General features: G+C 47.8%; 2 protein-coding genes across 4 annotated transcripts in view; one reads left to right on the top strand and one right to left on the bottom strand.

The window, feature by feature from the left end:
• The window catches only part of RGL1 (ral guanine nucleotide dissociation stimulator like 1), a 212,049-nt gene extending 202,704 nt beyond the window's left edge, over positions 1 to 9,345 (top strand). For both annotated transcript variants that reach the window (XM_036442504.2, XM_036442505.2), the window contains 3 exons: positions 1,156 to 1,410; positions 4,569 to 4,683; positions 7,037 to 9,345. In XM_036442504.2, the coding sequence (XP_036298397.1) occupies positions 1,156 to 1,410; positions 4,569 to 4,683; positions 7,037 to 7,224 (558 nt within the window). In that variant the 3' untranslated portion in view covers positions 7,225 to 9,345. The remainder of the gene's footprint in view (positions 1 to 1,155; positions 1,411 to 4,568; positions 4,684 to 7,036) is intronic.
• Positions 9,346 to 14,962: 5,617 nt separating this feature from the next.
• COLGALT2 (collagen beta(1-O)galactosyltransferase 2) overlaps positions 14,963 to 27,355 on the bottom strand; it is a 77,054-nt gene continuing 64,661 nt past the window's right edge. Inside the window, exons 8-13 of one of the 2 annotated variants that reach the window (XM_036442509.2) lie at positions 24,080 to 24,186; positions 22,644 to 22,776; positions 21,455 to 21,582; positions 19,418 to 19,624; positions 17,838 to 17,903; positions 17,585 to 17,755 (exon numbers count right to left, since the gene is read on the bottom strand). In XM_036442509.2, the coding sequence (XP_036298402.1) occupies positions 17,873 to 17,903; positions 19,418 to 19,624; positions 21,455 to 21,582; positions 22,644 to 22,776; positions 24,080 to 24,186 (606 nt within the window). In that variant the 3' untranslated portion in view covers positions 17,585 to 17,755; positions 17,838 to 17,872. Of the gene's footprint in view, positions 17,756 to 17,837; positions 17,904 to 19,417; positions 19,625 to 21,454; positions 21,583 to 22,643; positions 22,777 to 24,079; positions 24,187 to 27,355 lie in introns of both variants that reach the window. The other variant, XM_036442507.2, reaches the window with a different exon arrangement.

Here is a 27,355-nt window from a genome sequence, read left to right as displayed (position 1 = left end):
TTCCAGGTTATTTGATAGGACTAATTGGCTTAAATCGTCTGAGAGATTACTTCTCATTTTGTACAATACAAGTTGATATTGAAAATGATTCAATGTAATGGCTTTTTGGAACACCACCTTGTGAATTTGGGGCATCCTATTTTTTTGGTAATGGGTATTGCACACAGGAAAACGATGCGGTTAATCGGAAAAGCTCATGAACTATAGCACCTCGTTCCTTAATTATTCTTGATATACAACATGGAGATGTGTACAGTTGGTTCTAGAAGCAAACATGGAAAGGGGTGAGCCGCTCATGGGCTGTGTGCCCTTGAGTAAGTCACATGTTCTCTAACTATCACGACAGTGCGTTTTGTTCACAATCATGTGCAAGCTTATCACAGCCTCACAGCGATAACTATCACCGAGGGGATGGGTACTGTGTTCAGTCACCGCGCCATCACCAGCTGCAGACTGGGCCCTGGTTACACGATGGTACACCTTGGCTCTGTGAACCTGACCACAGGCGCCAGGGAACTTGGGAGCATATCCAGGTGGTACTGTCACCAGTTTTCTCTCTGGCCTCAGGCTCCTCACAGTGGAAAGGGAATAGGCTGGGTGGCCTCCAGAGGCCTTTGAGGACCAATAGTTCATGTAGGCTGTAAAATGTACTCCTCCTCTCAGAACCCTGTAAAATAGTAACATTTCTCTCCTGCTACGCCATCTGATGGCGAAGTGGAATCAGGATGGAAATGCCGTCTGTGGGAATGTCAGGCCTCATTCCTGCTCAGGGCCAGTGGGGCCGGATAAACTGCAGGTGACCCTTTCCCCTGCCCTGTCAGTTTTTCCGACTTCCTGCGGGAGCCCCTATTGCCTCAGCTTCTGGTATCTGCTGCCACCTGCTGGTTAATGTCCTTCAGAGCAGCTACTAAAGGGGAACGAGAGCGCCCCCTTGCCTCGCACAGAAGCAGAGAGATCAAGTCAAGTACTGAGTCACTGACCAGCATCTCAGCCAAGGAGGTGCTCACACAGAGACAAGACACACGTGTGCTGTGGGCTGTGTGGAGGAGAGCGGAAATGTTCTAGTCTCAACAACTGTGCTTTGAGACTTGTGAAGCACACTGTCGGCCAAGAGGCTAACGCTCCATTTACTTTGGGGTGTGTTTACTCTTCCAGCTCTCCGAGTCGTCCTCGTCGTGCTCCTCCATCCATTCCATGGACACAAACTCCTCAGGGATGTCGTCCTTAATCAACCCCCTCTCCCCGCCTCCGACCTGCAACAACAACCCCAAGATCCACAAGCGCTCCGTCTCCGTGACCTCCATTACCTCGACTGTGCTGCCTCCCGTTTACAACCAGCAGAACGAAGACACCTGCATAATCCGCATCAGCGTGGAGGACAACAACGGCAACATGTACAAGAGCATCATGGTGAGGTGCCAGGCCCACGCCCCAAAATACGTGCCCGTAGCATATATACCCACGCGTTCACATAAAATGAGTATGTGCCAAAGGATCATAGACCTCCCTGGGCATATACCAATGATGCATATCTATAATTTAAAAAGCATTATATGCTAATTAGGCCGGGTCTTCTTCTGGACAACCTTCCAGACGTAGCCAGGCTGCGAGGGAAGCCTGGGTCCCGGGTGCCAGAGGGAAGCCGGTGCCGGCAGCTGGGGGAAGAAAAGCCTCTAGTATCTAAATATCTGCTGACTCCCAGTGCGTATAGGATGATTTTTACATCTTAAAATTTGCTAAGGTTTATTCCCCGGGTCAGTGCCATCCTTTCCAGAAATGTCTACTTGGATGCCTTTATAATGTGTGCCAGGGAGACCGACCGCTGCTGCACCCCTTCTTGGGGGTCTTTCTGGGGTTCCATGTCTGGGTGCTCATTGAGTGGCCATGCAGTCTTAGCAATGTCCTCTGTGGTGGTGAATTTTCCTTTCAGTTATTTGGGATCAAACTTAGTAAAGTGGATGATCAAACTGGAAATACAGTGTGAGTCCATGAGGAACTTTTTACAGATAAATGAGACTGACCTTGAGGTTCTCATATAGACCGTATATTTTTGAGCACAGTCCCGAAAGCTTTTTGGATGATGGAAGTCTTTTTGGAACACAGAGCCAAAGAAACCAGACACAGAAGATTACATCCTGTAGGAGTCTGTTCTTTCACAAACAGGCTACACAAATCTGTGGTGTTAGAAAATTCACCGCAGGGAAGTGGCACAGGGAATCGTCTGAGTCCCTATTTCAGGTGCATGAAGGTGACACCTAAGCCTCATTGCACATGCTTCATTCAGTGGAGTAGCCACTAGCTATGGGTAGAGATTAAACATCTGAAATAGGGACAGTATAAAATAGACACCAGATTTTAGAGAGGAAGGGAGTGAGAAAGATAGAAACATTAATGATGAGAGAGAATCATTGACCAGATGCCTACTGTATACCCCCTACTGGGAATTGAGCCTGCAACCTGGGTATGTGCCCTCACCAGGAATCGAACCATGACCTCCTGGTTCATAAGTCAATGTTCAGCCGCTGAGCCATACTGGCCAGGCTAGACACCAGATTTTGAAGACTTAATACAAAAAACAATGTAAAATATCTCCTTGACAATTTTTATATTGATTATATGCTGAAATAATATTTTGGGTGCATTGGATTAAATGATATATTATTTAAATGAATTTTTCTTTTAAGCCACTTTTTAAATGGGGCTAATAGATACTTAAAATTACAAATATGGCTCATTATGTATAACTACTGGATGGTGCTGGCTCAGTACATGGGCATGCAGCCTCGTGACTGAGCTGTCAATACTAATTGCGGTCCTCAGTTTCCCTCCATAGCTTTTCTGGTACAAAGTCTTAAGTGCTTAAGGAAAGCCCTTGCCTATACCATCCTCATTCAGACTCCCCTGGGGAAGATGACGGTAAAGAAGATGAGGTAGCCTGGCTGTAGGTTTCAAGTTGACAGCCGTCTCTGTCCAACATCCTCACATGGTGTCCTCTCTCCTCGGGCTTCATGCTCCTCCTCCCCTGGGACTCAGCTGTGGGAGCATTTTTTTCAGACCATCCAGCGGCATATTTTCCTCCTGTAAGCATTTGTGGAGATGGAGAGGCCAGATGTTTTGGTAATGGACAAATGTGCAAGGTCTTTGTCGCCTACAAGGACCCCGTTGTAGGGCATGCTGTTTATTGAAGCACAGATACCAGCTGCTGCCCTGACTAGAGGGAGAGACATCTGGGCCTGCCGTCCTTGGGCTCACAATGACACAGTTTTCTGGAGGACGTTAGATGTCTTGTTTGATTGTTTTTTGTGGTTGTCTCTCCGTTTACCTCCTGGTGAGAACAGTGTTTATTTTTAAGTAAGAATAATTTGTGTTTCCATTTGCTTCCTGTCATATTTAAAGAAATCACTCAAGGGATGGTACATGAGTCAGCCCTCTCAGTGTGCAGACTGGCCATTTCTGAGCACCCTGCAAATGGGCGGCTGATGGCAGAGAAAAAAGGGAGAAAGTCAGAATTGGTGGTGAGGGGAAACTTTACTTACACTTAAAAAAGTGCTAGATTTATTACTTTTAAACATTTAGAAGCTGACTTTTATTGTAGTATGATTTACAAACAATTACATACACAGATTTATGTTCAGTTCTTTGGTTGTGAGAATAACCTCTATTTCTGTCTGTGTCTGTGTCTATGTCTATGATCATGTGCATGTCTATGTTCATGTCTATGTCTATGACTATGTATGTGAGCACCACCCCAAGTCTAGCTAAAGAATCTGTTTTCGTCCCTTCAAAAATTCCTTTGTACCCTTTCCTGTTAATCCCCTGTTAACCTGGTTAAAGTTAAGGTTAATTGAAGTTAGCTTTCTAACACCACAGACTAGTTGACTCCTGCAGCATGTAATCTGCTGTGTCTGGTTACTTTGGCTCAACATGATATTGTAGAGATTCATCCCCAGTGTTGCCTATATAAGTTCTTAATTTCCTTTTATCTGCTGAGTAGTGTTCTTTTGGGAACATGTGATCATTTATTTATCTATTCCCTAATGTCCTATTGATGGAAATCCAGGTTGATTAACTATTACGAGTAAATCTGCTATGAACGTTTGTGTACAAGTCCTCTGGTGGACATCTGTTTTCATTTCTCTTGGTGATACCTGGGAGTAGGATTGCTGGGTCATGGGGCCACTGTGCTTTTTGAAATAGTCGGGGTGCAGAACAGGCCATTTCTGACCACAGGCCACAGGTTGGAACCAGTGCCATAGCAGCAGCTCAGCAGGTAAGGATCATTTTGGTGGAACCTCAGCCAGTGCGAGTGAGATAATTCAGGCATGTGTTCTCTGTTACCAGGGGAGACACTGTGACTCAGGGAGTAGGTGACTGAGTGTAGGTGGCCCATCAATATCCCTCAAGCTGGAGCCAGGACGAGAGCCCAGGAGTTCTGGCTCTTGGCCTTCTTCTCACTCCCCTGAGCCATTTTTCCTGGAAAGGACACGACAGCAAGAATAAGGGGGTCAGAGAACTCTTTCAGGAGACAGGAGGCTAAGTACTCTGAACACCACCTCATTGTCTTCCAGCTGACGAGCCAGGATAAGACTCCCGCTGTGATCCAGAGGGCGATGCTGAAGCACAACCTGGATGCGGACCCAGCTGAGGAGTACGAGCTGGTGCAGGTCATCTCAGAGGACAAAGGTGGGCGCAAGTTCCTTCTCCCGTCTCCTCACGCAGGTTGCCCCAGTTTTAGAAGATAGAAAATGGGGACAGTGTCTTTAAAAATTGAATCAGTGGAGTTTTTAATTGTGCAAAGGTGGAGTTAACGTGGGGAACCTTGCCATCACCTCTCTTGTAGAATTAAGTGTCTCAGGCTACCCCCAACCTCAACTCTGTTATTTGCTGAGCAATCCTACTGCCCATTCTTTGTCAACTTCTCATCTTATGTCAGGAGGTGGGGATAGTTGGGGGTTCTTTTGGATCTTTGCAGATGGCCACACATCTCCTTTACTCAATAATTTGTGTCTAAGTTGTGTGTGAATCTGCAATGTAGCAGTTTCTGTAATCATTTATCAATGTTTCAGTTATTCATTTATGAGAAGCTTATAAGTTTGTTTTTCAGTTTGCCTTTAAAAAAAAAAAGATTTTTATTGATTTTTAGGGGGAGAGAGAGAAGCATTGATGTGAGAGTGAAATATTGATCGGCTGCCTCCCACATGCCCCTCACCAGGGATTGAGCCTACAACCAGCGCATGTAACCTGACCAGGAATTGAACTAGCAACCCTTTGGCTCATGGGACAACTCCCAACTGAGCCATTATCTTTATTCATGTTTGATCTTCAAATAACAAAAGCTTCCAACACCTGAATCTAAGAGTCTTTTGCTCACACTTCTTGAAACAAAAAATTGATGAACTGTGACATATCAATACTTCAATATGCCTAGAACCCATTATTTTTAAAAATTCCTTTTATGAAAACTCTGGGCAAATAAACACCCTGAATGTGTCTGTTTGCTCATTTGAATTGGGATTGTAAGTCCAGAGGAACAGCAGGTACAGCTGACAGACCCCATGCTGACCAGCCCCTGGAAGGGCAAAGGAAAATTCTACAGGCAGGTGTGTGGGGAGGGAGCAGCTGGTCATACTCCATTTGACCACCCAGTCACCCAGGGCTATACCTTGGACCCAGAGGAGAAAGGCCAAATTAGTAGTACCTGTTCTTAGAGATGAAAGAGTAAAGCTCATGGAAAATTCATTCTCAGCTACCTCTTATAAATGTCCTTACCCATTCAGTTGTAAGATATAGTTTAATGTACTTTCAGTTAAAATCCTATGCCTCAAAAGTGATCTCTTGAGTTCTACCATGTTACCAACAGAACAACACTAAGGCTGGTGGGTCTGAAGAGCCAGGAATCCCAAGGTGCAGGCTGGGCCCAGCTTTGCTCACCGCTGTGCCATCTTGGTCTGGCTGCTTGACCTCCTGAGGCCTTGGTCTTTGGGAATATGTGGGCAGGAGATTGGAAACACTTTAAGGGAGTTTTTCTTTATGAAACATTTATGCAATATGTACCCGAGTTGCCTGGAACCTGTTTGCGTCAGTCTTGCTGTACAGTCTCCGTGTATGAAGTTCACACAGGTTGACTTAGCCAGACCTGCACTCAGATGCCTCCCTGTTTACTGCCACGAAGCTACACTTGCATAGTTTACCTTTTGTATTCCTGTTGTTGTTTTTTTAGACACCCATTACCTCTGAGTGCTAAATAATATGTACCTTCTTTTAAAAAGAAAAGGGAATTAAAATAACTTTGCTGGATAATTTCATATCACACTTGGAATAATCCTTGCTCAGAAATTGCAACTGTCTAGTTGGGAATCATTGAAGTAGACAATAGCTTACAGGATAACAGATATACACTGTCCTATATGATGCTGTTTAATGTTAAAACGCAAGCTCTTGATGAAGCATGACCTCACAAGGAATAAAATACTGGTTGGATGCTTCAAAAATGTTTTGATAGTCCAACAAAAAAGAGTTCTGGAAAACACTGTAGAGTTTATAGTTCCTCCCTTTCCCCTCCCCCATGTCATTAGATCTTCTCATTCTCAAGAAAAGCTGCATATTGGAGTAGAAAATAGACTACCAGAGGAGTGAGATCTGGGTTCTGGTCCCAGTTCTGATGTTTACAGGGTTGTGATCTTGGGAATGTCATTTGACTCCACCTGGGCTCTGTCTCCTGTAGAACCTTCCTCTAGTTAAAACGTTCTGCACTTGAACATTTAGCACATGGGTTGAATTTCTAAGCTCCTGTTTGCACTTAGTTTTTTTAAACTTGGGATTAAGAAGTTGTGAAAACTTTTTTTTTTTTTACGGGGTTGGGGGGTGGGGTGGGGAGGGGGGAAGTAGCAGTGGGAGGTCATTGTCTGGTTCAATTCACATTCCCAGGACTAAGGGTCATCATCCCAGCCTGTTTCTGGGCAAACCCTGCCCTGGCCACTGTAGGTGCTGTGCTGACCTACACAAGCTGACTGCCTCTCTCGTTCCTGTGTTTTAGAACTCGTGATCCCAGACTCTGCAAACGTCTTTTACGCCATGAACAGCCAAGTGAACTTTGACTTCATTTTACGCAAAAAGAACTCCACAGAAGACCCAGTGAAACTGCGTAGCCGGACAAGCTTGACCTTGCCCAGGACAGCTAAACGGGGCTGCTGGAGCAACAGACACAGCAAAATCACCCTCTGAAGGGAGGGACCACTGGCCCCTTGCTTGCCCACGGCAGAGCGGGGCTAAGGACAGGCCGTGGTGAGTGCAGCTACCATCCAGTGTTAGAGGATCATCGGTGAAGTCAGCGGCTATTTATTGAGTACCAGTGGTGTGACAGGCACCATGGGCAGATCGGAGATGGATCTGAAATGCAAAGAATGGACGATTCACTGATCCTCTTTGACCAATTTGATACTGAAATGCAAAACTACCCACATTTATAAATACAGATGACACATATTTGGTATGTATGTGTGTGTGAAAATACATGAGGGACTGAGAGGCTATTCTGGACTGTAAAGAAACAAATTTGCACAATGGCCTGGGGAGTTGAGGTCACTTTTTACAGGGAAATTGAAGGAAATGAGAACCCGGTTTCCTACCTGCCAAGTAAGTGGATCCAGTCCCAGGAATGCAGTGTCTTCGTGCCAGTATTATGAGGAGCCCACACCGTTTCACAGGGAGAGGAGGGCCCTCCCGACCAAGTGCCACCGGAAGAGAGCAGCTGCAGAGGCTGCGGCGCCACGGGCTCCATGAGAGGCCACTTGGGAAAGGGTTTGGATGAGCCCGTGGCTTCCCCGGCCGGCCTCTGCCTTCATCCCACCTCCTCCACCCCAGGGAGGCAGGGAGGCCCCGCCGACCCGCTAGTCCAGCGCCAAGACACTTCTGGAACCAATGCGAGTCCATTTTGATGTCTGGCAACCGCATCGTGTTTCTGTCCCCCCCCCCCCTCCCCAACTTGCACATCACCGTCATCCCTGCACAAGCAGCCGCGTTCCTTGGTAACTGGGGGGCCTTTTCCGATTGCCTTTCTCGTGGAGAGCTCTGTGTCTGGAGCCTTTTGCATCTGGGTGGTCGCACCCCCACACTATGTGCAATCTGTTCCTCAGGTGTAGGAAGTTCTACTGCGTTAGACTCCCATTTGGTCACTTTGAGCCTGTGAACGATTCCTAAGCAGCGACTGCGCCGTCAGCAGCCCCTGGGAAGGTGTTCCCTGTGGCAGCTTGTCCTTTCTACCTTTAACTTGTAGCATTAAGTGCCTCCTCACGGGAGAGAAGCGGGCTGCTCGTGTCACCTACAGCATTTCTAAAGAGGTACAGTCTTCCACCTGGAATCCATGAGGGTTTTTTGTTTGTTTGTTTGTTTTTTAGGTCCCCATTCTTGCTATTACAGTATCCCTGTTTAGTGACTTTTTTTTTTTTTTTTTTTTTTGTCTCTAGTAACACCATCAACCTTTCCCTTCCAACTCTGAGCTATGCTGGGGTTTGCACTAAAAAGCCATATGTGGGACGTTGACATGTGTAAGAAGCACTTTCAGAATGTTGTCCTTTTTAAGAAAAAATTCTCAAAATACCAGATTTCATTCCAGAAATAAAACAAAACCACACATGAAGTGTAGACTGTAGCAGGGAGCTTCTTTTCCCCCCCAAATCCTGTACGAGGGCTCCCAAAGGTCATACGTGAATGACTGTATGAAATCTGCCAGAAACACCAGGGGGAGTGTGGAGCCTGGGGCAGTGGACCAAAGAATGAGCCAGGAAGGGGTCGCTGTTCCTCTGGACCTTCTTATGAGACCAGTTTGTGCATCACAAGGGTTCCAGCTGGTTCGAAGCACTTTCTTCCTGCGAGGCTTGTCCCGCTGTGCCCCTGGCTGGGAGGAGGTGGCCAGGGAGCCGGACAGATGGACACTGGAGTGAACGTGGCCTCCGCCTGGATTCCTCGGTCGGGAGGTCCAAGAGGAAGTAGAGAACTGCCGGCCTCGTTTCGAGTGCAGCTACCGAGACACACGTGTGCCCATGTGCTCGCCCTGTGTATTTATACTGTACATGTAGAGTCTAGATTTATATACTGCAATGTCAAAATATATTTTCCTTTTTTAAAAGACCATGGAAATTCCAAGTAGATAAAACGTAGCCTCATTTATTTAATGCCACTTGAAATGTCTTAAACCTGTTTCCTGGTGGACAGCCGGGTCATGCCTTTAGCTGCTCGCATGCTTGTCTCTCTGCATCTCCACCGTCTGTCTGTTTACCTTTTGGTTAAACTAATAAACTGGTTGGGACTTGGGTGGCGCGTGCTGCCGGCCCCAGAGGGATTGTATCTGGAGTCTCAATGAGGCGGGTCTGGTTCCAGGTGTGTCGGTAGGCTCTGTGGATGCCTCTCGGGCTCTGTGCGGGGAGCAGAGGGAAAAGCAGCAGGACCCTCTCCCCTGGCCATGTCCCAAAGCCTGCACATCAGGTTTGGGGCAAAGAGTGACCAGAAACTGCAGTCAGATGCTCCTGTCTGCTAGCTTGTTCTTCCTGGGAGCCATGCTGTGGGGGACACTTTCTAACTTTGAACTTCAGGCTCAGCTCGAAGTCAGTACCTGCTTACTGACAGCCGATCCCTATTTTGCACTTGAAACCATCTAAGTAATCCTCAAAACCCGAGGGCCTCCGGGGGAGAAGGTCTTCTCAAAAGGCAGGCATGCCAAGGCCTGCTTCGCTCACCAGCTGCGCATTATTATTATCCCATCTTATTTCCAAAAAGCTCCCAGAATCATCCTTTGTTTTTTAAAAAAATATTTTTATTTGTTTTAGAGAGGAAAGGAGAGGGAGGGATAGAAACATCAATGGTGAGAATCACTGACCAGCTGCCTTCTACACACCCCCTATTGGGGATCGAGCCCACAATCTGGGCATATGCCCCAGCCAGGAATCAAACTGAACCGTGACCTCCCGGTTCATAGATTGACACTCAACCACTGAGCCATGCCAGCCGGGCCCCAGATTTATCTCCTAGTGAATTCTTTTAAAAAATATATATATTTTATTAAATTGTTTATAGAGAGGAAGGGAGAGGGTTAGAGAACTAGAAACATCGATGAGAGAGAAACATTGATCAGCTGCCTCCTGCATACCCCCTGTCGGGGATGAGCCCGCAACCAAGGTACGTGACCGGAATTAAACCTGGGACCTTTCAGTCCGCAGACCAACATTCTATCCACTGAGCCAAACTGGTTTCGTCCCAGTGAATTTTTAAATGGTTCCAAGTCACCCAGTTTTCTGGGCCCTTGTGTTATTTTGGGAGAGAGCTGACCACGTGTGTTAATAACTGACAATATGGGGTGGGGCAGGAAGGAAAAGGGGTTTTTGCTTCTGGCACCAGGTGACTGCTTTTCCAGGATCATTCTAGAGAACAGGTTCCCTTGTCTTCTGTCTGGGAACTGGGCTTGGTCACTCTCTGCCTGAAAGAATACTGTCTCAAAATTTCCCTTTCTGGAGCTTTCGCCATGCAGCATAGGACCACTAGAAGCCTGCGGCCCGGGCTTCTGTATTCAGCAGGCTCCCCCAGGCCATCTCTTTTTCTACAGACGCAGCCGCGACGGCTGTGGTCACACCACAGCTCCACTGCAAGATGTTACTTCCATTGTGTTTAGCATGGCTGGTTCCCTAGACTCTCCCCTTAAATGGAATACCGTATTTTCCGGCATATAAGACGACCCCCTAATTTTACAGTTAAAACATAGGTTTAGGCCTATATTCGCTGTATAAGACTACCCCCCACTTCCGAGGCAACACCAGTTCTTTTTTTAATAGACCGCCTCTCTGACTCTGGCCAATCTGAGCAGGCTTTTTACTAGAACATTGTGATGCTCTACTTGTGATGCTCCTACTTGGACTGAACTCGGAGCTCCTGAAGGACGCAGTTGAAAACAAGTCTCATAAATGGGAACTGCTTGCACGTGGGCCACGAGATCCATTAGAAGCCAGGCAAGCTAATCGTGTTAGCCTTGGAATTTGAAGGCCCCTGCTTGGTGTGGTTTCCCTACATCTCTACCCAGAACACTGCGTGGGAGCAGTTCACTGAACGGTTGGTGAAACCAGCGTGTTAGCATTCTGTGGAGTCAGAAGGCATCTCAGACATGAAGTGCCGCCTCCTGTTACAGAGGCAGCTGGGCCCGGAGCAGTGAAGTCATGCCCAAGGTTGGGGGCGGAGCTCTGGATTAGCGGCCCCACTGTGTGCGGGTCACGGTGGGCGGGCGCTGGATCCAGGAGGTTTTCCTGCGGGACGCTCGCCGACGCTTGGACAAACTGGACAGGATGCCTGGGGTTCTCTCCACCTACAGCCCCCCAACCCTGTGAACTCACACCATCCGGGTTCGATGGGCAAATGGTTGGTTCTTTCAATGTCTCTGAGGAAGGGTGTCCTGTTGGTCAGAGCACCGCTACCTGATCTCCTGAGCACGGTTCCATCTCACAGGTGAGGAAATGGGGCCATGAAAGTCAGGGTTCCTCTGCGTTCGGTCCCCCGCTGGGATTTGAATCCGTTTCTGATCTCTGAACTTGGCCGTGCCATGGGTGGGGTGGGCTCTGGGGGAGGGTCTCCTGTGAGAAGCACCAACTGCGGGAGGACATAAAGGAAGGGTAGGTGTGACGGGCAGAAATCTGGGACCTCCCTTTCAGCCTCTGGCAGCCAAAGAATTAATTTCCACATTGTTTCACCCCAATGCAACACTGGGTGCTACAGTTCCAGATTCTTCCATAAGGGGGACCAGAACATCAAGTGGGAAAAGGATGCAGTGAATGGTTTTAAACTGTTTCTGGTTTGCTCATGGGGCATAACTATATATATATCAAAGCACTTTTCCAAACGGGACTTAGCTTTCCCCGCACTCCTGCTTCTGCTCCTTGCTTATGCCATGGCTGCCATCCACACCTCCCGCAGAGGCCATCAAACAACAAGTCTGATCATTGAACAATCAGTACATTAAGAGGCCACAGGTGGGGAGTGGACAGGGGGATGGAGCTGCAGGCTGTGTGTGTGTGTGTGTGTGTGTGTGTGTGTGTGTGTGTGAGTGTGAGATAGGCATTCAGAGAGAGACATATGGAAACATTAGATGTTGGTGAGAAATAAGACAGACTACACCAGAGGCTTTGCCACTGACTACCTTAGTGAAGCCACTTAGCCGTGGCCTCACCTGAAAAGCAGGAGGTGATGATGACAGTTCCCACCTGTGGAGGTTCACGTGGGATTAAAGGAAGGTGCACGTGCATGAAGAGAGCACATGGGCAGAGTGCACGTGGGCAGAGTGCACGTGGGCAGAGAGCACGTGGGCGCACGGTGAGAGCCGGCTGCCGCTATCCAGGGAGGCTCTGGTGTAGGGAGTGTCCAGCAGCCCTCAGCCTCCTCCCCTGCCGAGCAGCCACTGCAGCGCTCCGATGTGTGAGCAGCCCCCCCCCCCCCCCCCCCCCCGGGAAGCCCGGCCTGCTGCTGCTTTTTGGGGAAAGACTTGCTCTCGGAGTTGGAGGGCAGCCAGGGCCGCTCCAGCCTGTTGGACAGCCGCAGGCCAAGGCTCCCGGAGCGGCACATGGGCCCCACAGGCACAAGCCAGGCCAGAGCAGGCTGTGCAGTGTGGACGCCCATGGCCGGGCTGTGACCTGGAGCATGGGGGTGGAGGGGGCCTGACAGGCAAGAATCTGTCTCTTCTCCCTGTCCTGACACTTCTGTCCCGGGCATTGTTCAGGGCCTGGAAGCCACCTCTTCCTCTTCCCTGCATTTCCCTCTGGCCTGGCTCTCCTCTGTCCCCCAAAACTCAGCTCTGGGGTTCCACCCTCTCCTCAGGAGCAATCACAGCCCCATCCAATCTCGGCAGTCTGTGCTGGCAGTTCTCAGAGCAGCTCACACCCTGCGGCCCAGGACATCAGCACCTGGGCGGCTCCTCCTGCCCGGGGGTCTTCTCTTTCAGAACAGTCTGCTCTGTCACATTATTTTCTAAGCTTCCCCGAAGGACGCAGAGGTCCACTGCACTCTGAAGGTCAGGTTCCCTCATGAGCAAGAGCTCAGACGTCTGTCCAGCCTCCCCCAGACCCAGAAACGCCCAGGCACGCCCCCTGGACCTGCAAGGGGGTAGGGGGTGGGGGAGAGCTGGGAAGCTTGCGCTCTGCACCCGGAACTGCTTGGACATGAGATTTTTTATTAAAAATGCCCATTCTAGAGGCAGCCAAACTGAAGAATCCGCAGGGCGGGGCACACAAATAAACGCAGTAAATTAGCCGTCAAGAGAAACCAATGCTCAGAGGCAATTCTTCATTCTTTCCACCCCTTTCGGGGCAGATGGGAGGGAGGCTTTGGGCTGGGAGCAGCCCAGCTGCTGTCATAGTGGCCAGAGCAAGATCATCTCAATGTTAACACAGCCGTGGGCGGGAGGAAACACACAGGCCACTTCAGGTCAATGCACGGAGCAGAAGTCAGCCCTGCTCTTGCCCTGGGATCCCCCTCAGCGTTGGGCAATCTGAACCGATTCTCCCTGAAGATGGGGAGGCGCCGCTTTCCCTGTCATCTAACATGCCGAGCCAGACCCACCTCCCGTTCCTCTCTTTTCCAAGGAGGCAAAAAGGACACGTGGCCACCGCGGGCCAGGCTCTTTGTCCCGTCTCAGCCGCCTGCACTGACTCAGGGCTGTCAGCACCTGCTCAATGGAGTCACCTCACTGCTATCTCCTCCCTTGGCCGCATCAGAACATCCTGAGGGAGAAAGGTTCTCTCCGAAATAGTGAACATCACCACAAAGTGTAATGATGGTTTCCAAGGCTGCCTGCTCTGTGTTCTGTTACCCGTCATGCTCTTTTCTTATCAAAGGGCCAGCCCCACTTTAGCTCTCACTTTGTCATGAACTCCTCACTCAATGAGTTCCTTCTGGATCTTTCTCTCTCCCTCTGTTCACCTGGAGAAAAAGTCTCAAAAGCACCTGGCGGACACTCACCTGAATCTGACAGGTACTTGTTAGAGGGGTTTACTCCAACCTCAGGTGAAAGATTCCCAGTGTGTGGGTGAGTGGGAATGTTCTGTTCAGATACCAGCATTTTACTGGAAACCCCTGCACTGTCTGTCAGGAAACCAAGCCTAGGATCCGCCGGGAGCAATGGCCTCTGCATTCCTGACGAGGCAGCCTGAGCGGGAGGGAGCCGACTTACCTTGCCATCATTATCTGGCTCAGCCTTGTTTCTTGCCATCAACCCCAACACATACCTCCAGTCCTACCGAGCTCCCGTCCCTGCCACAGGCCCTGCCCACGCCTCACAGCACCTAGAAAGCTTTCCCACCCACTTTGCCCAACCCTCCTGCCTCATCTAGACTCGCACCCATGCCCCTCAGGTCAGACAACTGTCCCCTCCCCCGCAGAGCTGCCCCAACAGTACTCCCAGCAGAAGCAGGCGTCTGGGTCCTCTGTCCCGCTTCGTTCCAGCCTCACAGAGCAGTTCACGGACCACAGCAGCGGGGCCTCCCCTCGCCCTCTGAGCATCTCAGTGCCCAGCACAGGCCTCAGCAGGCAGTGCTCACACCTGGTGTTTGCAGTTTTGGGGCAGCATGATTTGCTGAGGCTAATATGGAACTTTGATTTATTCTTTGCCTCAGGAGAAAGCTCTTTGGCTTTGGACAATCATCATAGAACCTTTTGATGAATAGACTGACCTATAGCACAAAAATGTAAATGCCCTCTCCCTCAATACCCTCCCACTGGGCACTCCTGTCTTTCTGTAGCCTACAATCTTTTTTTTTTTAGCAGATCCACCTCCACCCAGCCACCTAAAACCACCCCCACCAGTCAGCAAGGCCAACCTGCCTTGTTTGCCATGAGGTTATCTCTGGCCTTCGACATCTTCGTATGAAAGCAAACCTGAAAACCCCAATATTGGCCATTGATCATGTTGGAAGAACCAATGAACAATCATAGCTTGAGCCAATTTTTTTTTTTTTTTAATTTTTCACAAAGAGCTCTAGAAGGCAAGTAGTAGTTTTTCATGCCCTTTCCGGAAATGACACAGCATGACGGATAGGGTAGGGCGCTGGGAGGCTGGCGCTTTATCATTGTCCAGAGTCCCTGCAGCGGCCCAGGGACCCCACAGCAAGGCCATGCGCCGTGTCCTCTGCAAGCGTAGTCTCTCAGCCCACACTCGGCAGCACCAGCACTGCTGAGGTCATGATCGTCTGTCCAGAAGATTCCACCTCAGATCCCAAGATCCAGTCCGGCATCCAGGTGGGGTGTGATGGCCAGAGGCAGAGAACAGGTGCCATGGCTGAAGGCAGAGCTCTGACAATGCGAAAGTCAGATGTCTTGACTGAAGACTAGAAGGGAGGCAGGGGGAAGGATGAGGTCCAGGAAGCCCTAGGTTGCTGAAGAGACAACTTTTGAAAGGAATGCTGGCTCTGCAGTTTACAACGTTCACAACAGAAGAATGTTGCTTGGGATTCCAGACCTGAGCAGGGAGAGGCAATGGCTGGGCTAAGAGAGCCAGAACTTTCTTCACAGTAGAACAGTCCTAATCTAAAATTCTAGAATTTAAGACCAATGTCTTTTAAGAATGGGAATTCGGAAACCCATCAGACCAGCTGATGGAGGCAAAAAAAAAGAAAAAAGAAAAAAGTTCTCTATTGAACAAAACCACACAAACAATTCAATCCTCCTCCACTCCCAATACCCCAGCCACCTCCCACCCCATTAAAAAGGATCATGAACATTACACACACTCGCACACACTAAAATACACAAACAAAATACAAGACACCCAAGGAAACCTTAGGGATTATTTAAGGAGCTTTCACAAACTCTCCAGATGTTCTTCCTGTTTTGTTTTGCTTCTAGAAAAAAAAAAAAAAAAAAAAGAGTCAAGCTCTGATGGTTTGTCTAAGCAGTAAAAACCGAAGTCAGCCAAGACCCCTTGCCTCAGTTTCCTGGCTTATCAGTCTATGTAGAGGGATATCGGCGGTAATTCAAGATGGGAGGCCAAAGGCTGGTGTTCTGTGGAAGGTGAGCTGCTTGGTCCTGCAGCCGGGCCCTCACCAAGGAGCATTTAGCTGTCACACACAACAGTCCTGCCCACGACTCTGCTCCAACATCAGGACCCTGAGGGACAAGCTCTACATTTTCAGAGGCAAAGCTCTACTGTTGGCACAAGAACATAAATCTGAAGTAAACCATCAAGAGATTCCAAGGATCACAGATGGTGGAGCTAAAGAGATGCTGCAGTCCAACTCCGCCTTCAACAGAAAATCACTCTATGGAGAACGCAGAGGTTGTCTGTCCACATCCTAACTCCACCGGAAGCTTCCCTGGTGGCTGGCCTCAATCAGTTGATCAAACTGTTGTTTCTGACCAACGTCCTTCACCTGGATCATTTGTTTCCAGATGGTTAGACTCTCCCACTCTGCACCAGTCTGCCTGGGAGATGTGGGAGAACCAGACGATTGAACCGGTGTGTCTACACTGACTGCTCCCAGGGTGCCATTGTGTTTCGTCTTCAAACACGATAAAGCTCAAAACATCTGTTTCTCTGCCTTATCATATAAATATCTCCCCCCACTTTGTAAAAATAAATAAAACTAGACTGAAACTTGGGCAAGGGCAGTTGCTGCCTCTTAACAGTAACTCATGGAACTCACACCTGCAGTTCATCCCCATGCGGGGTTGGAGGGTCTGACATGCTGAAACCCTCCCCCCTTATATATTAAATTTATCTTCATAAATACAGCATCTTAATTCCAATGACCACAATAAAGAGGCCAACGTTTGAGTTATTTTTCCCCCAAATAGTTACACAAACCCCCAAATATCAACTAAGCTACCCACATGGCCCATTGGAGACTCATTATGAGAGCTCCTACTGCCATGATAGTCAAGGCCAAGGCTCAGACAGACCCAACACAAATCCCTGCTGGACAGCAAGGACTCTGATAGAAAATTTACTCTGCAATAAGGCTCATGACAGAATTCCTTTCAACAAAAAGCCCAATTAATTTGATTTTAAACTATTTGATTTCTCCCCACAAACTTGTTACCTATACAAGTTTTTTAAGGCCACATCTATGACATGAAGTGGGCTCACTAGACCAATAGACGTGGCCTCAGTGGGCATGGCAAGGTTGCTCACCCATTCACTGATGTGACTTCCTCTTGGAGGAGTCTCTGAGCCATACTTTTCAACCTTAATGTGACAACCAGCATCATTGGGTAATGAACTAAAGGACCAGGTGTCTACATTAAAGTTTATCTTAATGGGTGCAATAAAGCCTATCTTCTAGCCATCTTAGGAAATTTGGGTTTTAATTTTCTTATTTCTCCTCCCCTCTCAAAAATATATTGATTCTGATCAATCACTTTGGTTTGATGACTGGGACCATAGGAAGAAGCCGGAGCAAACAGATGGACAGCCCGTTAGAGAAACCAAAGGGTGGTGGACGCCGGGTAGAGCCTTCATAGCTCGTCCCTCGAAGGCACGGTGTCCAGGGAGGTTGGCGGTGGCAGGGCCTCTGTGTTCTTGGCGTTGTGGTGGATGTGGCCTTGCTTCTGGGACTTCCAGGAATGTGTCCTGTCCCAGTCAGTGGCCACTGTCTCGTTGTCCCAGATGGTCGAGGTCTCCGTGTCACTCAGGTACCCCGGCTGGCCTGTATAGTGTGTAGGGTAGATGAGCAAGGGCTCTGCGGAGAAGGCTTTCAAGTTCCTGGATTTGTAATGCTCTTTGTACTCCGCTCTGGAAACAAGAGGTGCACAGGCGTGAGGGGGGCAGGGTGCTTACAGAACAGAGGGAGAGGGGCAGGGGCCCTGCTTGTTACTTCTTTAATGGTCAGGGGGGTCATATGACTATCTTTTAAGTTGTGTCCTCTGTGGAGAACTTTGGTCTATAAATACAATAAAGGTTCTTTAGAAGCTTTAGGGTGACCTAAGCAAATACACAGAAAAAGTCAGGATATTTCTGTTGTATTTGGATGGACTAGTTCAGTGGCCGGCAAACTGCAGCTCACGAGCCACGGTTTGCCACTCAGTTGACTAATGAGTTTGCTGACCACTGCGTAAGGCATTATCCCTACCTAGAAGTTTTGACTTCAGGTTAAAGACATTAGTGCATTATTAAAATGTGTTTGTTTTTTTTAAGTGTTTTTCCCTAAGGCAGTATTTGGCAAACTCATTAGTCAACAGAGCCGCAGTTTACCAACCGCTGGACTAGTGTTAAAATGAATTTCAGCTCTTACTCTGAAAGTTAAGAATTGAACTCTGTGTGGGACTGTAATAATACTCTGTAGGAAATGCCCTGTTGCTGGATTAATAAATTAGCAGGATCTGGACAGCAGTGAAGGAGTTAAGTGAACTAGCATAGGCTTGGAGGCAGGCCAACGTGGCTTTGTACTGCAGGTCCATGTGAGATGACCTCCCTCCCAGGGCTCTGGTGTAGATTATGTGAGACCACATCTGCTCAGCTCCTACGTCAGTGAGTGCCTCATAGGTGTTCCTTTCCTTTCTGTTAAGGGGATGATGGTTGACCTCCCTGTTTCTTCAGGATTCAGAGATAAAGTCAGTCTCTACTATGTTGTGTAAAAGCGGGCAAGGAGATAAAATGAGCGTGATGGAGGTCAGGAGCTCTTAACCGCTAAAATGAAGACCATCTCTGTGAGGAGATAACCCAGCAACTGAGGGAAGGAGCCAAGGTTAGGACCTGGTCTCCCGCTCCATTAAGGAATTTAGGAATCATTGACAGAACAGCAAATATGTAGAGAGTTTGGCCCACACTCTAAGGACACAGAGATGTAAGACTGTGCCTACCTCAGGGGCTCACAGGTTATTGGGGAGACTGACAAGTAAACCATCAACTACCAAACCCTTTGATAAGTGTTGGTCAGAGCCAACTCCTAGGCTACACAATCCCTGAGCATCACACTGCCTTCTCCCATGGATCTACCCCAGAGCCCACCTGCCTTGCCCTGATTCTCTAACACACCTCCATGATCACAGTTTGCACAATAGATCATGATAATTTCTCATGGGCCTGCGCTCTTGACTGCCTGCCCAACAGGACCCACTGTGTACTAAGAAATGAGCTGAAAATTCTGAGATGCTTAGGAAGATGACCTTCGCCTTGAGGCGTATGGGTTTATGGAAGTAAGGACATCAAAGACAAGGAGAGGACAGAGCAGATTATGTCCATTTGAATTGCACATGGGGTATTAAAGGAGACCCCTGTGCAAGACACCATTTCTGCTTTAGCTTCCCCATTATGGGATAATCACTCGAGTCAACCTCCCTGGGTCGTGATTATAGTACACTGTTAGAAAATACCAAGTACTGCCCAGAAACTGAGGAGGCTGATTGACGAATGCACTGTGCTCATGGGACAGTCAGGGAGTTCAGGGCAACTCACACAGGATGCTTGTTGTACATGATTGGCAGGAACTCGTCTACTGGCAGCATCTTCCCAAATGGATCAGCTCCCACCAGCTTGTGTGCTCCTTCCAGAGAGAGGGCATAGCCCAGCGTCCAGTAGGAGTAGTCGGCTTCGACCAGGTTGACCACGTTGGGCACCGCCTTCTCTGGCTCTTTTACTTGCATCCTCTTCCTACCTATATAACTGAAAGGAAGCAGGCAGAGGAGAAAATTCCAATTGGAATACCAGGCATCCATCGCAATGGAGCACAGCTTTGTAGACACTTTTGAAAGCTTGGACCTAATATGCTGACTGTATATTAAGTGCATTAGGCCACACAGCACATCACATCTGCCACCAATCATGACTGTCCTCAGTGGGACCATTTCCCTGGCTCCATTTATCAGCATCCCATCTACTCTTGTCTAGGAGACAGTGTTTATGCCATAAAGTTAAGATGTGAAGAGATGAAAGGTCTTTTCAGATCATTTCCCAAAGGTGGTATGGGGTTTCCCACTGTGTTTACAGGGGCTGGCAGGGGACACAAAAGGCCAGATGTGAGAATCCTGTTTATGTTCAAGTCCCCCAAGTTTTAGCCTGCTGTGTTGTCTGCAAGCTCTCCAAATGCTGGTGGTGAACACATGCCAGAACAGGCTGGGGAAGAGGCAGTCTGCAAGAGTGGCCCCCAGGAGGCTCTTCCTGGGGAGGATGATGCCAGAGCCTCACATGCCCCTAGCTCTGCCCACACTTCCTCCTGCGAGCTCTGCTCTGAGACAGGCACCTGAGTGCATGTCCTGTTCTCCAAGAACATCTCAGCAGCTGCTGTCTGACAGAGAGCCAGTCACCCTAGTGCACTGTGCTGACTGCTGGGTCTCTTTCCCACGGGTCAGTGGAGCCTCTGCTAGGTTGCTTTTGAGCTCAGAATGGTGCATTTTCTTTTCTTTTTTCTCCTTCTTTTAAATGTATTTTATTGATTTTTTTTACAGAGAGGAAGGGAGAGAGAGAGTTAGAAACATTGATGAGAGAGAATCATCCATCAGCTGCCTCTTGCACACCCCCTACTAGGGATGCACCCGCAACCAACGTAAATGCCCTTGACTGGAATCGAACCCTGGACCTTTCAGTCCGCAGGCCAATGCTCTATCCACTGAGTCAAACTGGTTTCAGCAGAAGGGTGCATTTTCTGAGAGAACAAGTACTCCATGTGGGCCCATAGCTCGCTTTCCCTCCAAGGAGGGGAGGGGCGGGGACAGCCTGTCTGGAGCAGGTGCTCCAGAGGAACAGGCTCTGGTGATGGGATGGGACTGCCTGTGACACACAGTTGGGAGGAGAATGCAGGGCTTGGGAACTTTCTGCCTCATGGAGAGAAGAAAAGTGTCATTTGGGTTTAACAAGAAAATGAGAGAGAGGGGGAAGGAGGAAATAGAGAAGGGGGAGAGAGAAAGAGAGAGAGAGAAAGAGAACTCAATTCCAAGAGGTGGCAGACAATGAGTATTAACCCATTGTTAACTCATTAATGTCAGTGCAGAGCCACTATTCCCTTGTTGAGCCTGGTTTTCCTGCAACAGCCTCTGATCTTCCACCAAACCCAGCTATCAATGTTCTCCCTGCTGCCCAGCTGCCTTTCCCAACAGAGAAGCCCTCCCCTTGCTCAATCTCCCACAGAGGGAACCTGCTCTACTGACCCAGGACTCTTGCCCTGGAATAAACCCCCTCCCTGGGCCACGGGCTTCGAGGGTGGGGTGTCTGCTCTGCTCCCGAGTGGGTGCTCTGTCTGAAGGCCCCTGATGTGCAGGCTGACTCCTGGTCTCATACAGAATCTCCCTCAGCTTCTTTCTCATCCTGCAGAGCACACATATGCAGAACCAGTGGCTATCCTCTGCTCCCTTCTTTGGTTTCTGGTAATGTTTATGGAGAGAAAACCAGTGGAAGTTTGAGGTGTCTCTCCTACTAGTGGGGGAGGTTGGGCTCGCTGCCCCTGGAAAGGACCCAGTGCCTCTCGGAGCATTCTGATAAATCTGCCTTGTCACTCACATCAGTTCCCAATCCAGCTGAGCCTGGTCAATGTCATCCATCAGCTTCATCAGCTTCTTCTTAAACTGATGTTCAAAACGCACGTCATCCTCAATAACAAGAGTCTTCGCCAGCTCTCGGTCAATTACCTGTGAAGATCATCAGTGGGAAGACACTCTATAAAATGTTCAATACTTATTTTTTTTATTAGATCAGTATTAAAATGCCAGGAGTTTAGTAGCATATGTAAAAGCTCATAACTGGATTCCAAGTCAACAGTAGAATGAAGCAATAGATTGTGGTGTATTTATAACAATAAGAATGTATGCTGTACAATCAAATTGAGTGTTCTAGATGAATCTCGCAAACACAAGGTTGAGGATATACCCTATGGTTTTATTCATATATATAAAAAATTACAAAAGAAGACAAAACAATTCTTATTGTCATTAAAAGTCAGGATGGTGACTACTGGGGAAACAGTGACTAGAAGGAAATGTAGAGGGGGTGCATCTGTGGTGCTGGCAGTCTGTTCGGGATCTGGGTGCTGGTTAACATGGGTGCATTGTTCAGTCTGTCAAATTCCATTGGCCCGTGTTTTTATAAACTACATATTTTTATACATTTCTCTTATGTGTCATTTAAAGTTTAAAGAAGGAAAAAAAGATAGGCCTAGACTGGAGCATTCAAAGAGAGAAGGCATTCAAGAGGCCCTTCGTCAGAGCCTTTTCCTTTTCTTGTGAGCATTGAACCTTGATCAAGAATGCCACACTCCATTACCACCCCCAACATCTGGCTCTGCCACTTCTTGCTTAGACAACATATTTCTTTCCTCTCGGATAAAATGGGCCCATCCCTCCTGACACATCTCATGTGACTTCTGTGGGTCTACTTGTATGAAGTCACTTACTAAATGATGACATGCTAGACACATACAAGGCATCCCTCCTAACGATGAGAATGCATCAGCAGGAGTGTGGCCCTAAGAGCATGGGCATCTTCCCCTGTCATTGTCCCAAAGGGCCCAAGGTTACCCCTCCTTGCCTGTGGCTGGCTTTGTGTCAGAGGAATACACGGAGCAACTGCAACTTGCAAGTGTACTTCCAGAATAGTGATGGGCTCACCTTGCATCTGGCCCTCACTTACCCACAAAGTCCCACTCTCCCTCCTCCTCAGTACAAAGTGCACGTGTACATGAAGCATCATTTACCTCTTTCCAGACAGAGTAGTGGCTAAGGAAGCAGCCAATTTCACCCCTGGTCAGAGGCCTGGAGGAGTAGGGGTCTCGATACCCAGGCAGCATGTCAATGTTCAGGGCCTTCAGCTGGCTGGTGTTGAGCGCCCTGCGTGACACAGAACACGTCTGAAAATGAACAAGGCGAGATGTCCCCACCACAGAAGCCAAAGAGAGAGAGAGTTCTGCATGTTCCCCAGAGCCTTCACCCACACTGAAAAAAATGTCCCAGGTTTCCCATAATTCCTTAGGAGCTCCCCGAGGTTCACATGTCCTGGGGACTGTATGAGCTTTGTGGAGAGCAGAGGGTGTATTGTAGTTGGTGTATCCCTCCCAATGCCCAACATCGCTCTAAGTATCATCACTTTTTTTTTGACAACTTTGAAAAATATTTTCTTCAAGAAGGAAAGTTGCTCGTAGGAACATTAAGTACCCTTCCCAGCCCTTGGGTTCTCTGCTGTGGGTGTCCCAGCCACACTTCAAGAAACACTTATAGGATTCTCTAAAGCACATGTGTCAAACACAAGGCCCGCGGGCCAAATCCGCCCCGCCAGGCCTTGCAATGTGGCCCGCACTGCGCTGTCATCACTGCACTCCGCTGCGTTTCCATCACAATGACAGTTTATGACTGTTCAGTAAACCATTCGGCCCGCGATTTAGGCTGGATTTTAGATTTTGGCCCCTTCTCTGATTGAGTTCAACACCCCTACAGTCTAAAGGAATCATAAGTCCTCTCACTACAGCTTCTAACCATCTTTCTTAGAGGCATGCATATAACATTGGAACTGCAGTGTTTGCAAAATCCATGCCTTGAAGGGGGGTGTCAAATAAAAGGTCAAAGCAAAGCAAAAGAAAATAACAACAGTAATAGCAAACCCCCCTGAAGGGAGCTATCGTGTGCCCCATATGACTTGCCTGCCATTCTTGGGAAAGTGATCAGCCCAAACCAACTGGCCAGCATCTCATGCAACAGCATACACAGACCATCATGAACTTTTCCCATTCATTTTCGTTGGGTCGCCCAAGTTTACTAGTAGACACTTTGCTCTAAACCAGGCTCTGAATGCAACTCTGAACGCATTCTTTCCAATATACTGCAGGAAGCTGGGGACCACTCTGACCACCACAAGAACTCCAGAGATGGGAACATCACTTCTGGCGTGAGCTTCAGCATCATGAAGACCAGAGATGGCTGGACGGTGAGTGGGCTGTGGTCCAGATCTACATGGTGAAATTAACTTCTATGCTACTATAAGTTATAATGTTTCCCCAGGTAGGCTGCACGGGGCTGTTATAAAAATGCGTCTATATTCCAATGGCCACAGATTCTCTTCACCCAGAACTACTCCATTAGGTAGGACATGTCCCCACTCCAACCCCATCTGCAAAGGTCTGAGAGAAACCCAACTCACTTTCCATCCACAGCCTCCACGATCTTGACCTCAATCTCCTGCTCATACAGGGTGCGTAGCATCCGGTCCCGCCGGTCCTTCCTGCGTTTGAGATTTATCATGAAAATCTAACGCAGGGAGAAAAAGAGAAGGAAACACAGATGACTCAAGTCTTCCTTTGGGCTGTTGGAGAATTTAAATGTAGCATCAATGTTTTAAAGTTTCAGTTAGAATAAGGAGTGGAAACTGGAGATTTGTGACATGAATCCAAATGAAATTACTTTAAAAACTGAGCATTTGTGGTGATTTAAATCTCCCTGTTTCTCTGATGTTCATTGATGAACACCTCCACCTTATTTCTGAGATAGGAAAGTTGAAAAATGTTGTTCTCCAGGAGGGTAATGGTGACTTAAATGTAGGCATAGGCACTAAGGGGTGGGAGGCATCTTGGCAAGTGGTTACATTCATCGGCAGACCTGAGTTCCCATCTTGTTATTTACTAGTGTTTGCCTTGGATCAGTTCCTCTGCCTCTGTTTCCTCATCTGTAAAACTAGGATAATAACAGTCTTATCTCACGGGTACTAAGTATCAGCTATTAGTATCATGTATATCCTCTGTCTAAATCTAAAATCAAGGAAGAAGAAAAATCTAGACTTAACACATTCCTTTTATTTCCAAAGGTTCCAAACAAAATGATCAAGGTCTTAATTTTAGTAGCTTCTGGGTCAAAATTCAACTTCATTAAGACAAGGGCATTTTTCTGAAAGGGGTAAAGGCCTCAGGGGCAGCCCTTTGAGGAAGAGAGAAGGGGGAAATGGAAAGAAAGGCTTAAGTGAAGGCTTAAATGAAACTCTAAATTTCCAGGTGGATCTATGGGAAAAGGTATAGAAAGGACTCCTACTGGTCCCAAAGAAGGTGCACTCAGATCATCCCCCACGAGGGCGGGGTCCACCTGTGCACCCACATTAGTCCCTACATTCCTGATGGCTGCACTAAACACATACGTATTACCAGACCAACAGGAAGTTTCAGATAATGACGCTGTCCTAACTATTCCTAGGCTTAAGGGGCCGCAGAAGGACCTAAAGCCTCGTGAATGCTATTTTAGGTAAATTAATATGTTAATAAGGTCTCTCCTATGGGCAGTAATAAACCCACTTGGTCCTCAAAAGGAGGGAAATGTCAGCTGCCAGCAAGAAATGATTGACACATAGCATGGAAAAGGATAAACCTAAAGGAGTAAGTCAGATGATGCTGGCTACCTCTTTAACCATCGAGATGATATTTCATGTTACAGGGTCCAGACACTTGTTTGTAAAGAGAGGGAGTTGAAGAAGCTCATCTCTCAAGTCCAGTTCAGAGGAAACCATCTACGATCCACGCTTTGTAATAGGGTTGCTTTATGCTATGTCCGGAATAAAGAAGTAACTATGACCAGCTTGCAGTTCAGACTAGATTGGGTAAAACTTTGGTTCATATGGTCATTCGGAGTGTGCTTATTGATGTTGTATGATTTATTGGGATACAAAGCTACACTAACTGAAATTTCAACTCTTCCTTAACAAAATATTCTCATTTCCATCCATTTATAAACCTCTGGGCAAAGAACATGAAGGGGAGGGGAGGCATGATGACCTCTTTAAAAAATCATTCACTTGATTTAGGGCAAATTGTGTCAGGCGCGTCATGATGTCATCGTCTCCTTTGTTTACCTAGCTGGGTAATTATTTTTTAACAACACAATTTCTATGGTGACCATTTGCCTTGGTACTTGTGATTTTACAACTTCATGGGTGGTGTTCTTTCATATTTCATTCTCTTCCTGTGTAGACTCATACTGTGGTGGGCCATATTCCATCCCTTAGATTTACAGATATAGAAAGGGCATTGCTTGTGGGTACACAAGGAGCTACCTGCGGTCACTCCAGGAGAGCAAACCACAAAACAAAACAAAACAAAAAAATGAACAGAAATACAAAAAAAAGTCCCCTCAAACCAAGGACCTCTGGCCTGGGATGACTTTAGGAAATAACAAGCCTGTCCCAGTTCCTACCAGGACAAGTGCAATAAAAACTGCAGCACGAAGAAAAAACACAGACAGCTCGCTCATACTTAGAGCACAGTAAACAGAGAAAGAGCCACACAGCCAAGTGCAACCCAGACACCACCTCTGAGGTCGGAGAGTCCTGGGAAGATTGGAAATGCCCAACAAATCTTTTTTCCACCATCCTATTCAGGACAGAGATTACCCTGGGCCCAGGAGAGTGGAGTCCCTGAGGCTCTGTCACTTCCTAGAGTGGGCACTTTTCAGAAGGCAATGACAACCGACCCAGTCGTCACACCCACATCCAAATGTAAGGCCAGAGCTAGAAGATCCTGTTCCTGTCCCGTTTATTTGCTTCTGTTTGATCCCGAAGGGAATGTGTTTATAGAAGGAAGATGGACATATGTGAAGACACAGGATCTTTTACCTGGAGAGCCAGGAGCTCCAGGGGAGGAAAGCTACAAGGACACACGGGAGCCCCTCCAGTGCACAGGACAGACCAACGTTCTCGGCAGCACTGATGGTTTTTAAAAGCCATTTATACTTCCAGTCCTCTCTCCCACACTTCCAGTCTTCTCTCCTCATTCCGCCCTCTGTGGAAATTGCTTAGTAGTCCTCCTTCCCACTTGATATTCATGAAAGACTTCTTCCCATCCCAGTAGTTCAGCCCCCAAGTCCATTTTATAGACAGAACCCCATTTCCCAGTGCCAGCAGCTCTTTAAATGGCTGTGCTAAGGGAACATGCATTATATGATACCAGGTGATACATCAGGACTTTCTCTCAATGGAATAGCCGCAATGGGCACAGAGCACAAAGCTGGCCTGTAACCTATCCAGACTCTGTGAGAAAGCTTCCAGTGTGGGTCCCTGACTTGCCTTGTATTCACCAAGCTCCTGAATACAGGACACGAGGAACCATGAAGGAGTCAGTCACTTTTCTGGCCCTGCCAACTCTCCTATAAGTGGAGCATATTACTGAGAGGCATCTCTTTATATTTCTGCTTCCTTCTCGATGCAATTGAAACTTACTGATAAATGCGGCCCTCAGCAAGCTATTATGAAATTCTTGCCTGGGGAAAGGCAGAATTTTAGAACAGTTTCTTCATTTTCTTTTTTTCTTTGTCTCTCAACCCTACCCTCCGACCTTTTTCCTTGGAAGAACAGGAGAAAGAACATAAAGCTCAGGCTGGTCCAGCACAGTTTCCACCCACTTAGAGTCAGGTTCAAGTTCTCTAATCCCGAAAACATATA

This window comes from Pipistrellus kuhlii, unplaced genomic scaffold (assembly GCF_014108245.1).
Source record: "Pipistrellus kuhlii isolate mPipKuh1 unplaced genomic scaffold, mPipKuh1.p scaffold_m20_p_18, whole genome shotgun sequence".
NCBI lineage: Eukaryota > Metazoa > Chordata > Mammalia > Chiroptera > Vespertilionidae > Pipistrellus > Pipistrellus kuhlii.
Note: the sequence above shows the minus strand (reverse complement) of the source record. Positions and strands in the feature narration are given on the sequence as shown.